General features: G+C 43.6%; 1 protein-coding gene across 4 annotated transcripts in view; it reads right to left on the bottom strand.

Annotated features, from left to right (window-relative positions):
- Window positions 1-4825: 4825 nt before the first annotated feature.
- LOC138947868 (solute carrier family 49 member 4-like) overlaps window positions 4826-14838 on the bottom strand; it is a 63828-nt gene continuing 53815 nt past the window's right edge. For all 4 annotated transcript variants that reach the window (XM_070319427.1, XM_070319430.1, XM_070319428.1 and 1 more), the window contains exons 12-13: window positions 13071-13155; window positions 4826-5338 (exon numbers count right to left, since the gene is read on the bottom strand). In XM_070319427.1, coding sequence (XP_070175528.1) covers window positions 5308-5338; window positions 13071-13155 — 116 coding nt within the window. In that variant the 3' untranslated portion in view covers window positions 4826-5307. The remainder of the gene's footprint in view (window positions 5339-13070; window positions 13156-14838) is intronic.

Below are 14838 nucleotides of genomic sequence, written 5' to 3'. Positions count from 1 at the left end.
GGCTTCCAACACGAGGCAGGGGTACTGGGGCTGGACCCAGTGTATGAGAGGGAGGGGCTTCCATCATGAGGCAGGGTTGCAGTGGATTGACCTATACAGTGGTATGTGTTATAACAGGCAAGGTGGCAGTGGATGGACCTATACAGTGGTATGCGTTATAACTGGCAAGGTGGCAGTGGATGGACCTATACAGTGGTATGTGTTATAACAGGCAAGGTGGCAGTGGATGGACCTATAGGCCTACAGTGGTATGTGTTATAACAGGCAAGGTGACCTATACAGTGGTATGTGTTATAACAGGCAAGGTGACCTATACAGTGGTATGTGTTATAACAGGCAAGGTGACCTATACAGTGGTATGTGTTATGACAGGCAAGGTGACCTATATAGTGGTATGTGTTTTCAACAGGCAAGGTGACCTATACAGTGGTACTGTATGTGTTATAACAGGCAAGGTGACCTATACAGTGGTATGTGTTATAACAGGCAAGGTGACCTATACAGTGGTATGTGTTATAACAGGCAAGGTGACCTATACAGTGGTATGTGTTATAACAGGCAAGGTGACCTATACAGTGGTATGTGTTATAACAGGCAAGGTGACCTATACAGTGGTATGTGTTATGACAGGCAAGGTGACCTATACAGTGGTATGTGTTATGACAGGCAAGGTGACCTATACAGTGGTATGTGTTATAACAGGCAAGGTGACCTATACAGTGGTATGTGTTATAACAGGCAAGGTGACCTATACAGTACGTGGTATGTGTTATAACAGGCAAGGTGACCTATACAGTGGTATGTGTTATAACAGGCAAGGTGACCTATACAGTGGTATGTGTTATAAAAGGAAAGGTGACCGATACAGTGGTATGTGTTATAACGGGCAAGGTGGCAAGCCGAGGTCAGCGCTGGGACACCACCACGTGGGCAACACACTCCCCTCCTCCACCCTGCATTCCACCACCTCCCCCGTCATGGTCGTCAAGGCAACACAAGGGTCAGTCAGCAGTGGCTACGTCATGGTGGACAGTCCCACCCCCCCTCTGTCGGGGGGCGTTCCCAGGGGCGTGGTCAGTGACGTGGGGTCAGGGAAGCGACGCGAGTCGACCAGTGGTTACTACGACCTGGGCTTCTCCCCGCCCCCCGACCTCACCCTCCACAAGGACAAGGTCGAGCCTGCTGTCTTCTTCACCAACACTTTCATGACTGACCGTTTGTGAACAGCAACACTTTCATGACTGACCGTTTGTGAACAGCAACACTTTCATGACTGACCGTTTGTGAACAGCAACACTTTCATGACTGACCGTTTGTGAACAGCAACACTTTCATGACTGACCGTTTGTGAACAGAAACACTTTCATCACTGACTGTTTGTGAACAGCAACACTTTCATCACTGACCGTTTGTGAACAGCATCTTCATGTCTGACCGTTTGTGAACAACATCGTTATGTCTGACCGTTTGTGAACAGCATCTTCATGACTTATCGTTTGTGAACAGCAACATCGTTATGTCTGACCGTTTGTGAACAACATCGTTATGTCTGACCGTTTGTGAACAGCAACACATTTATGCCCGACTGTGAACAGCAACACCTTTATGCCCGACTGTGAACAGCAACACCTTTATGCCCGACTGTGAACAGCAACACATTTATGCCCGACTGTGAACAGCAACACATTTATGCCCGACTGTGAACAGCAACACCTTTATGCCCGACTGTGAACAGCAACACCTTCATGACTGACCGTTTATGAACAGCAACAACTTATGTCCGACCGTTTAGAGGGCGGACGAGAACAGGTGTATCCGACCGTTTGTGAACGAATGTGTTCACTTGCACTTGCGTTCAACATTAAAGGGGAGGCCAGAAGAGTTGTAGACTTGATATTTTATTTTGCTGTGGAGTGCGTGTTGTCAGCGGGCATCCCATACATCTTTCTTTTCATTCAGTCATCAATAAAGGTGTAGCTTGCAAGGATTATCCATTGGATTGAGAATGTGTGTGTCTGTGGAAGTCAGTTGCTCACTTCCATCCGATACAGATAGGTTTCACACACACACACACACACACACACACACACACACACACACACACTGTCTCTCTCTCTCTCTCTCATAAAATCACTGACTGTTATCTGAAGAAATGTGTGTAAAAATCTCGTATCAATATCTAACAATCACTCCATTCAATGTTATGCATCACCAAGAAAAGGCAGTCAACCATGCAACACAATATCACAACAATAGTCATTGTTTTGTTATTCATCACCAAGAAAAGGCAGTCAACCATACAACACAATATCACAACAATAGTCATTCTTTTGTTATTCATCACCAAGAAAAGGCAGTCAACCATGCAACACAATATCACAACAATAGTCATTCTTTTGTTATTCATCACCAAGAAAAGGCAGTCAACCATGCAACACAATATCACAACAATAGTCATTCTTTTGTTATTCATCACCAAGAAAAGGCAGTCAACCATACAACACAATATCACAACAATAGTCATTCTTTTGTTATTCATCACCAAGAAAAGGCAGTCAACCATGCAACACAATATCACAACAATAGTCATTCTTTTGCTAGTTTCATGATGTCCATCTCTCCTTTGTGCTTTTCTTTATCATTCTTTTTTTCTGAATGAATAATTTGTTTGAAAAAGAGAACCCCCCAAAACTGAATAATAAGACAACAGAAAAATATAAAAATTAAAATTCCGGCACCCATAAAAAAGCAGCATTAAGAATTTTTCAGATCCAAATTACAATTCTCTCTCTCTCTCCTCTCCACACAAACACACACACACACACACACACACAATATGATGCACGAGATGCAACAACAACAACAACAAAATTAACCCTTTCGCTGCCTAGGACTTCAGCTTAAAGGCAAAACCTATTTGCCAAGTAGTTTTACCGAAAAATGGGTAATAATATGCAAAAAATTCTGGAGACTTTGTTATTGCCTAAAACACAAATAAAAGTATATATATTCTGAAAGGTAAATGAATAAACAAAACAAATAAAGCATTGAATTCCACTTTTGCTTTTTATTCCAAGACTTGCAGCTGCTTTGAAATCAATGTTAGTTTGATTTTTCAAAGTAGTCATGTTGATCACATGTCAGGGAGGTCTTCTGATTTGCACAAAGATACCATGTTGATGATAACATAATACACATTAGCACACACACATTTAAGTAAAAGTGAATACATGATCAATGTGACACCTTATAATGATAAAAATAATTGACCAATTATGACAGTCAAATCACCTCGGCTGAAGAAAAAAACATACCGCTCACTGACACAGTTCCCTGCGAATCAGTCTTTCTCTCATTCACCTGTTGCTGTCCACAGTTACACAAACTTGAAAAAAGTCAACTTACAGTTTTGCAGCACATTAAGAAATCAACACTGGTAGACGGGTGCCTCCCACAGGTGAACAAAATCAGAATTTTTGCTAAATCGACCGAACAAAGGATTCCCGTATGACGTAGATGGGGTTTCCGCCTATAAATAGACCCTAGAGATATTTTTGTACCCAAATGGATCAGTTTTGTTGTCAGTGAACTGAATGACAACAAATGAAAAATCAGGGTAAGTCAACGACGAGATATCTCGTCGAGCATAGCAGCGAAGGGCACGTAACTTCGCTGACGAGATATCTCGTCATGCAGGCAGTCTCAGGGTCAAAAACACTAAAACAGCCAACGATAATGTAAAATGAGAGTTGTGAGAAAGGGACAACAGATCTATTTCAAGCAATGTCTATGATGAACAGTTGTTTGTGTCTTGGTTAGCCTGGACATGTGGAACAGAACAACAGATCTATTTCAAGCAATGTCTATGATGAACAGTTGTTTGTGTCTTGGTTGGCCTGGACATGTGGAACAGTACAACAGATCTATTTCAAGCAATGTCTATGATGAACAGTTGTTTGTGTCTTGGTTGGCCTGGACATGTGGAACAGAACAACAGATCTATTTCAAGCAATGTCTATGATGAACAGTTGTTTGTGTCTTGGTTGGCCTGGACATGTGGAACAGAACAACAGATCTATTTCAAGCAATGTCTATGATGAACAGTTGTTTGTGTCTTGGTTGGCCTGGACATGTGGAACAGAACAACAGATCTATTTCAAGTAATGTCTATGATGAACAGTTGTTTGTGTCTTGGTTGGCCTGGACATGTGGAACAGAACAACAGATCTATTTCAAGCAATGTCTATGATGAACAGTTGTTTGTGTCTTGGTTGGCCTGGACATGTGGAACAGAACAACAGATCTATTTCAAGCAATGTCTATGATGAACAGTTGTTTGTGTCTTGGTTGGCCTGGACATGTGGAACAGAACAACAGATCTATTTCAAGCAGTGTCTATGATGAACAGTTGTTTGTGTCTTGGTTAGCCTGGACATGTGGAACAGAACAACAGATCTATTTCAAGCAGTGTCTATGATGAACAGTTGTTTGTGTCTTGGTTGGCCTGGACATGTGGAACAGAACAACAGATCTATTTCAAGCAATGTCTATGATGAACAGTTGTTTGTGTCTTGGTTGGCCTGGACATGTGGAACAGAACAACAGATCTATTTCAAGCAATGTCTATGATGAACAGTTGTTTGTGTCTTGGTTGGCCTGGACATGTGGAACAGTACAACAGATCTATTTCAAGCAATGTCTATGATGAACAGTTGTTTGTGTCTTGGTTGGCCTGGACATGTGGAACAGAACAACAGATCTATTTCAAGCAATGTCTATGATGAACAGTTGTTTGTGTCTTGGTTAGCCTGGACATGTGGAACAGAACAACAGATCTATTTCAAGCAATGTCTATGATGAACAGTTGTTTGTGTCTTGGTTAGCCTGGACATGTGGAACAGTACAACAGATCTATTTCAAGCAATGTCTATGATGAACAGTTGTTTGTGTCTTGGTTGGCCTGGACATGTGGAACAGAACAACAGATCTATTTCAAGCAATGTCTATGATGAACAGTTGTTTGTGTCTTGGTTAGCCTGGACATGTGGAACAGAACAACAGAGAAAACAATTTGTGTGTACACACTTCTCAAACACTAAACTGACAAATTATATTTAACTTGGTGGTTTTTTTTCAAAAGTCTTGTCTTGTGAACAGTTTGTTTTAAAGCAGTAAGATTTACAGAGATTATTTACAAAAACTTACACTTCGAGAATCATTGAAAAGTACCATCCAATCAAACAAGGCGCGGTGTTTTGCTGTACGACCGGCAGTTATAACCCCGACGGAGGACTGCGGACGCTGTGATCAAATCCATTTCTCCTTGGAATCCACGTCCCTGTCAACAGAGAGGGCGGCCCACATCACAACCATCGTCTCCACAAATGTTGCATAGAGCACGATTTATCATATTCAAGTAGATGTTCACAGAACGGTCTTTAAAGCTTGCAAAACTAAGACAATTCATTTAATTTCCATACTTCATTTACAAACACAACGAAATGTACAGCTATTTTTGTTTCAAAAGAACGACCTTAAAATATCATCCAGGAAAACAAATGAGAGATTTGCATTATTGTAAATAAACCTCCAGCCACATAAACTTCATTAGCAACAATAATACAAAATCTGCATACTTGTAAACTGCATAATATATCTGAGTTATCATGTGTGTTCATAACAACAAACTCAAAATCAACATAATTCAATCTTTGAAATAACAAACACCCCAGGTAACATACTGTAAAAAGCAGGAAAAATGTGCACCGCACTCTCTCCTCTGTCTGTCGGTCTGTCTGTCGGTCTGTCTGTCGGTCTGTCTCTGTCTTCTGCCTGCCTGTCTATCTGTCTGTCTGTCTGTCTGTCTGTCTGTCTGACTGTCTCTCTCTCTCAGGTACAGCAAACAAGAGATAAAAAAGCATACCTAGTCTACATGCAAGTTATCAACACAAGCGTAAAAGCTGCAAGGACAATAACGCTCAACATGAACACACTTCATACACGTCTTATCACCACAGTAACAACATCAATCATACATCACGCACAATAACGCTCAACATGAACACACTTCATACACGTCTTATCGCCACAGTAGCAACATCAATCATACATCACGCAAAATAACACTCAACACACACACTCCATACACGTCTTATCGCCACAGTAACAACATCAATCATACATCACGCACAATAACACTCAACACACACACTCCATACACGTCTTATCGCCACAGTAACAACATCAATCATACATCACGCACAATAACACTCAACACACACTCTTCATACACGTCTTATCGCCACAGTAACAACATCAATCGTACATCACGCACAATAACACTCAACACACACACTCCATACACGTCTTATCGCCACAGTAACAACATCAATCATACATCACGCACAATAACACTCAACACACACTCTTCATACACGTCTTATCGCCACAGTAGCAACATCAATCGTACATCAAGCACAATAACACTCAACACACACACTCCATACACGTCTTATCGCCACAGTAGCAACATCAATCGTACATCACGCACAATAACACTCAACACACACACTCCATACACGTCTTATCGCCACAGTAGCAACATCAATCGTACATCACGCACAATAACACTCAACACACACACTCCATACACGTCTTATCGCCACAGTAACAACATCAATCGTACATCACGCACAATAACACTCAACACACACACTCCATACACGTCTTATCGCCACAGTAACAACATCAATCGTACATCACGCACAATAACACTCAACACACACACTCCATACACGTCTTATCGGCACAGTAACAACATCAATCGTACATCACGCACAATAACACTCAACACACACACTCCATACACGTCTTATCAAAGCAATGTAAACCTTTTTTCATAAAGCAAAAGCCATTGCCTTATCCCAGCGCATATGAACTGCTGGCGCTCTTGATCATGAAGTTCACTCAGCATTTGTCCATAGTGAAGATAATATCATAAAGTTACTGGTTTATAGTCTTATCAGGGGGCCCCGGGGGAAAAATGGATCTTACGAGAACAAAGTCTATCAAAACATCATATCTAGAAAGACTGCATTTTTACTTCATTCATTAGAAGAAAAAAGAGCATAATTGAAATGTAGCACAGCCAGCGATCGATTGCTTAAAAATAAAGACAAGTGTGCAGAAAAACATAGCAGAAAATAATAATGTAAAAACAAATTACTGCCCTGAGTGTAAGTGAGTTCAAAACATTTTGATCAAAAACAAAAACATATTCTGTGCCTCGGATTTGTTGTTTGACCAAGGACGACTGAAAACAGGACGCGCAGTGATGAGATTCGGAGTCAGCCAGCGAAGGCGATCGCTAACGGCTTAGCGATGCGAGTGGTCTTGATCTATTTTTAGCGATAGGCCTACATCCATGTCGCCACATGGGTTACGCGTAGAGATCTGGAGCCTTCTAATATTTTCGACTAATTTCTATTTTACATACATGTATCTCAGCGTAATCTTTTGAAGTAATGATAGTGTTATGCAGTCAATAAAAGGGCTGAATCTGATTGAAATATACTTTTTTGTCACTCCCAAACACGGACTATTTTGCACCTCGCCGAGGTTCTGACCGGAAGTCAGTGCAAGAATGAACGGTAGATTTGTTTGCTAACACAGTCGCACGAGTAACTCGCTTTCGAGCTTGTGTTGTTGGATTTACTACTGTTTTGAAGTGTATTTATTGTCACGCTGCCGAACAAGTGTGGAATTGTGAATTGTAGAGGAAACTACGACGATGCGACCAAGTGTAGAATGTTCAAACTCCCCAAAGATGATCCAGAAAGACAGAAGTGGCTTGCTGTGATTCCTCCTCGAAAGGACCTCGATGTTTCTAAAGCCAAGTCATTCTTTGTTTGCGAGAAGCATTGGCCTGAAGATCGTCCCATGAAAAAACTGCCAGGCGGAACAACAAGACCAGCTGTTGCACCAAGCATGTTTGATGTGCCTGCTTCATGCCTACCGACCTTGAGAACCCCTCCTTGCCCAGCAAAACAAGACCAGCTGTTGCACCAAGCTTGATGAGCCTGCTTCATGCCTACCGACCTCGAGACCCCCTCCTCGCCCAGCAAAACAAGACCAGCTGTTGCACCAAGCTTGATGTGCCTGCTTCATGCCTACCGACCTCGAGACCCCCTCCTCGCCCAGCAAAACAAGACCAGCTGTTGCACCAAGCATGTTTGATGTGCCTGCTTCGTACCTACCGACCTCGAGACCCCCTCCTCGCCCAGCAAAACAAGACCAGCTGTTGCACCAAGCTTGATGAGCCTGCTTCATGCCTACCGACCTCGAGACCCCCTCCTCGCCCAGCAAAACAAGACCAGCTGTTGCACCAAGCTTGATGTGCCTGCTTCATGCCTACCGACCTCGAGACCCCCTCCTCGCCCAGCAAAACAAGACCAGCTGTTGCACCAAGCATGTTTGATGTGCCTGCTTCGTACCTACCGACCTCGAGACCCCCTCCTCGCCCAGCAAAACAAGACCAGCTGTTGCACCAAGCTTGATGTGCCTGCTTCCTGCCTACCGACCTCGAGACCCCCTCCTCGCCCAGCAAAACAAGACCAGCTGTTGCACCAAGCTTGATGTGCCTGCTTCATGCCTACCGACCTCGAGACCCCCTCCTCGCCCCAGCAAAACAAGACCAGCTGTTGCACCAAGCTTGATGTGCCTGCTTCATGCCTAGCGACCTCGAGACCCCCTCCTCGCCCAGCAAAACAAGACCAGCTGTTGCACCAAGCTTGATGTGCCTGCTTCATGCCTACCGACCTCGAGACCCCCTCCTCGCCCAGCAAAACAAGACCAGCTGTTGCACCAAGCTTGATGTGCCTGCTTCATGCCTACCGACCTCGAGACCCCCTCCTCGCCCAGCAAAACAAGACCAGCTGTTGCACCAAGCTTGATGTGCCTGCTTCATGCCTACCGACCTCGAGACCCCCTCCTCGCCCAGCAAAACAAGACCAGCTGTTGCACCAAGCTTGATGTGCCGGCTTCATGCCTACCGACCTCGAGACCCCCTCCTCGCCCAGCAAAACAAGACCAGCTGTTGCACCAAGCTTGATGTGCCTGCTTCATGCCTACCGACCTCGAGACCCCCTCCTCGCCCAGCAAAACAAGACCAGCTGTTGCACCAAGCTTGATGTGCCTGCTTCATGCCTACCGACCTCGAGACCCCCTCCTTGCCCAGCAAAACAAGACCAGCTGTTGCACCAAGCTTGATGTGCCTGCTTCATGCCTATCGACCTCGAGACCCCCTCCTTGCCCAGCAATACAAGACCAGCTGTTGCACCAAGCTTGATGTGCCCGCTTCATGCCTACTGACCTCGAGACCCCCTCCTCGCCCAGCAAAACAAGACCAGCTGTTGCACAAAGCTTGATGTGCCCGCTTCATGCCTACCGACCTCGAGACCCCCTCCTTGCCCAGCAAAACAAGACCAGCTGTTGCACCAAGCTTGATGTGCCTGCTTCATGCCTACCGACCTCCAGACCCCCTCCTCGCCCAGCAAAACAAGACCAGCTGTTGCACCAAGCCTAATGTGCCCGCTTCATGCCTACCGACCTCGAGACCCCCTCCTCGCCCAGCAAAACAAGACCAGCTGTTGCACCAAGCTTGATGTGTCCGCTTCATGCCTACCGACCTCGAGACCCCCTCCTTGCCCAGCAAAACAAGACCAGCTGTTGCACCAAGCTTGATGTGCCCGCTTCATGCCTACCGACCTCGAGACCCCCTCCTTGCCCAGCAAAACAAGACCAGCTGTTGCACCAAGCTTGATGTGCTCGCTTCATGCCTACCGACCTCGAGACCCCCTCCTTGCCCAGCAAAACAAGACCAGCTGTTGCACCAAGCATGTTTGATGTGCCTGCTTCATGCCTACCGACCTCGAGACCCCCTCCTTGCCCAGCAAAACAAGTAGACAGACAGCTTCAGTTTTTCATGGACAAAGACAAGATCAAATCATTTAGTGACTTTGTGCCAGACAAGGAAATCCACAAGAAATACGACAACGTGGTAATTTCTAGATCTTCTGACAAATGTGCATTTCTCTTCATGCCGTCTGACTTTCATGAATGCAAGATGACAGTGGTAGTAGAAAACAAATCAACACTGTGCTATTTCCTCGTGTGTTGTGCATGCAAGAATGGTGTCCGCATTCCCCTGGGGAAATTTTTGAACCCAAATAATGGTCTGAGCTCTTATTCTCAGTTTGATGCTGTTCTGCACACTTGCTTCAACTACAAAATCCCCCTAGAAAATGTGTTGAGGAAAGTAGTGACCGAACTTCAGGCCCAAGAGACTGACGACAAGAAGAAGGCCAAGAAACTGGACTTTATCACCAACAACCTCAAGCTACTAGCAGATAAACATTTCACTGTTAAAGACTACTGCTTTGCTGTGGAATCTTTTCCACGCTGTAGTTATGGATCAAGAAGGCTCGCTTGTCGGATTAACCTGTATTTGGTGAGTTTTCTTTATTTTTCATGAATGAAAGCAGTCATCCTGGATGCAATTTACACAAATGGAGTGTGGAGAGGACTCATGTCTTCATTGCCTGATACAGTGATAGTTTTCAATATTCAATGCTATTTTTCTCTTTCGTATGCAATTATACAGGTACTATGTGTTACTGTTCACTGCAACTAATAGTAAACACCTTAGACCAACTGAGGTGGTCTCTTGTTGAAGTATTATTGGGAAACCTGCTAATGAAGTATGAGATTGAGAGACTTCTTTTAAATTGTGACACCACTAATTTCAAGTACAAAATCAAGGTCTTCTTTTGTAATGATCCTTTGATGATGGATCCCCTGTCTTGAGAGACCACTTAGTTGGTCTATAGTATTGACTTTAAAGTGGCTTCCATTGTATCTATTCAAGTTCATTGTGGTTGTGGAATGGTTTATGGATAAAAACTTGTCAGAAACTATTTTAATTTAATTCAAATCAACTTTTAAGATTAAATCATGGCAAGAAATGATACTTTAAGTTCAACAAGAGACCACCTCACAGGGATCGTGTTTACCGATAATTTCCGGTATTTTACCGATTGAGATTCGCCAATACCGATTAATAGATGGGTGCTCGGTCAGATGTACCGATTGTTATTTGGTTTGACCGGAGGGTGGTGGTGGGGGGGGAATAAAGACTAAAAAGAAAATCATTTTTGTCTGTACGAGAGAGAGAGAGAGAGAGAGAGAGAGAGAGAGAGAGAGAGAGAGAGAGAGAGAGAGAGAGAGAGACTAGGTGTCATTTGGTAAAATGATACACTTTTGCCATTGTCGTGGGGGGGGGGGGGGGGGGGAGTTAATGACCCTTGGTGTTAATAATAAAAATAAAATAATTGACTGATTTACGTGAGAGCATTGTGATCAGCTCATTATGTCATACCGGTTTGTAAGATATTTAGCGCTATCACTGACCTCAGTTGGTCTATGATGTTTACTATTAACTAAGCGGTTTGTAAGATATTTAGCGCTATCACTGACCTCAGTTGGTCTATGATGTTTACTATTAACTATAAGTGGGTTCCACTGTATCTATTTATATTCAATGTGGTTATGGAATGGTTATGGAATGGTTATGGAATGGTTTATGGATGAAAACTGCCAGAAGCCATTTCAAATCAACTTTGAAGATCCACTGGCATAAATCAAATGGTGTATTTAAACAAGAGACCACTTAAGTTTAGACCGTGCTATTGAGTCAGTTGACCTTTTAATAAATTTAAGCGGGTTCCACTGTATCCATTCAGATTCAATATGGTTGATGACTGTGGTTTAAAAAAAAATAAAAACTTGTCAGAAACCATTTAAAATTAACTTTGAAAAAAGACTTAATGGTATAACATGATAAATATTTCAACAGTCATGTTATATAGCATATTACATGTACCGTACTTCACCCACAGGCTGCTCTGTGAGCATGGTGACACTTATTAACTCTCTCAATATGGCTTTAAACATAGTAATACAATTGTATGAAACAATTGTGGGTCTATCATGAGTAGATTTCACTAAAACAACAGCACTTTCATAGTAAAGGTGATCGCCTTTGCTAGCAAAGTCAGGACATAGGCAGTGCATGTCCTTTCTTTAGAGGTCCTTGTGTTTGACAAAGTTAGCACTTGTGACTTTTTTTAAATGAAGGACAAAACTTATTTCCTGTGGAATGTTGTTCAGAGTTACCACCCCTTGTTTAATGATAGAATTTAATCACATAGCATCGATCGCCTTCAACAGAAAGGTGCAGCATTTTGATGGAAATGATGTTGGCAATGGTTTATATGCTGGTTCATCTTTCATGTTGGTCAATTTGTCTCTCAGTCTGACCCATAATGATATGAAAGCGGCGCTGCATTTCAGATGTGGTCTGACTGGTCGGTGTGCCATTTCCTGTGAGAAGCGAAATTGCTAGTTATAGAGAACGCGTGGCGTAGAGAGTGGCAAGGGTGATCAACACACTAGAATAAAGCATTTTGGGCACGGTCACAACACTATTCCTCTTACCTCACATCACGGTCACAACACTGTTCCTCTTACCTCACATTGACTAAACCTCACGGTCAGAACACTATTCCCTTTTATTCTTACAACCTGACATTGACTAAACCTCACGGTCACAACACTATTCCTCTTACCTCACATTGACTAAACCTCACGGTCAGAACACTATTCCCTTTTATTCTTACAACCTGACATTGACTAAACCTCACGGTCACAACACTATTCCTCTTACCTCACATTGACTAAACCTCACGGTCAGAACACTATTCCCTTTTCTCTTACAACCTGACATTGACTAAACCTCACGGTCAGAACACTATTCCCTTTTCTCTTACCTCACATTGACTAAACCTCACGGTCGCTCTCACAGCTACGTTCACAGCAAGACAAAGGCAACAGATCACGACTAGCAGTTCATATGTGCTGGGGGGGGGGGGGGGGGGGGGGGGGGTGAGGTTGAGGTGGGGGGGTCAACGACATATTCTGCAGTGAGAGAGGGGTTGTGTTCATCGAGCTCTAGCCTGTTATAGTTCGCCTCCATGAAGAACAGCAGCGGCACACACACAGCACACGACCCCACCAGCGTCCAGTTCATCCACTCCGTGCCTGCAACACACAGCAAGGTAACAGTAATAACAGGTGAGTGAGAGTGACAGAGAGAGAGACAGAGAAACACACAGCACATGACCCCACCAGCGTCCAGTTCATCCACTCCGTGCCTGCAACACACAGCAAGGTAACAGTAATAACTTATGAGTGAAAGTGAAAGAGAGAGAGAGAGAGAGAGAGAGAGAGAGAGAGAGAGAGAGAGAGAGAGAGAGAGAGAGAGAGAGAGAGAGCGAAGGAGATACTGGGGAGAGAGAGAGAAAGAGAGAGAGAGAGAGAGAGAGAGAGAGAGAGAGAGAGAGAGAGAGAGAGAGAGAGAGAGAGAGAGAGCGAGGGAGAGGGAGACACTAGGAAAAGTGAATTACATAGACAAAGTTTGTTGAGGATCCCTTGGGTGGTTGTTGTGGACAGGTGGTGGTCAGAGCAAGTTCTGCTGTACATATTTATTTCCTTCTTACCCTCCCATTTTGTCCTTTCAAGCCAAACCAAACCAAGGTAAACAGTCCGCCCTCTGTACCACCTGCCTGTACTGGGGTCGAGCATGGCGAGCAGAAACAACAAGCATTGACCTTAACGGGCAAAGTAGCCGCCCGTGGTGACACGGGGGTAGGACATGGATACCATCTCTGCACAAACAGTTGACCTGTGACCTAATCCGCGACCTTAAGTCACGCTTAACACTATTGTGACTAGCATTGCCACAGCGTTAACGTCTTGCCTGCCCAAGCTTGCCACCAAGAAACTTCCAAAAAACAGTAACTGTAAAGAAATCTATCTAGCAAGCTTGAATTAAGTCCAATCACCACCAAATTTTGTGTACTAATTAAAAAATGGATGCCCAGTTCAGTCGTGCTATTTATAAGTTTGTCACGCGATTTGTTTTATCAAAGGGGGGTGAATGGGGGATAATTTGTGTTTTTTTAACGTTTTTTTGTGTGTGTTTTCTTTTCCACTGCTTTTTTAAAAGTTATTTTTTAACAGAAAGTATTATAAATAATGTTATAACCAAACAAGGTGTAAAACCTATGAATTAGCTGAAATATTGTTAACATTGTACACAGAAATAAGGAGACAGTACCAAGAAAAAAAAAGCAAATCACGCATTCACTCACAGCATCCTGACTCAAATGAAACAAAACTGTGACACTCACCAAATAATGTCCAGGTAATCCATATTGAATATAAGTCACATTTTCACAACAAAGTACCAACTGTACACCTATAAACATTTTCCAAAAGGATTAGGAGGCTCCAGCCAGCCATTGTTATCAGTGCTGCCACACCCCCTTGCACCAACACGATTCCGAGATGTGCGTCTAGCAGTACCACCCCGTGTAGTTTGCCGACTCGTACTAGCAACAACAGGACTGTTTCTTCCTCACTATCACTGCTATTATCGCTTTCTTGAGGCAAAAACGACACGTCGGAATCATGATCTACAGGATCCTCAAGATCCAACATCCGGAGAATCTCCTCCCGTGACAAGGCTGCCTTCGATTCATTTTTTTTGTTCGAAAAAACCACGCAAATCTGCACTAATTTGATCAGGGCAGAAGAGGAAACCACGTGTATCAAGGGAAACAACTCAATTTATTGCAATCTTCAAAAACCGGGAAGCAATCACGAGTCGTGTACCTTGTATGACTGTTACTGAAAAATTCACTTCCCGTCCATGGGCGTGTC

Source organism: Littorina saxatilis, linkage group LG14, assembly GCF_037325665.1.
Source record: "Littorina saxatilis isolate snail1 linkage group LG14, US_GU_Lsax_2.0, whole genome shotgun sequence".
Taxonomy (NCBI): Eukaryota; Metazoa; Mollusca; class Gastropoda; order Littorinimorpha; family Littorinidae; genus Littorina; species Littorina saxatilis.
Note: the sequence above shows the minus strand (reverse complement) of the source record. Positions and strands in the feature narration are given on the sequence as shown.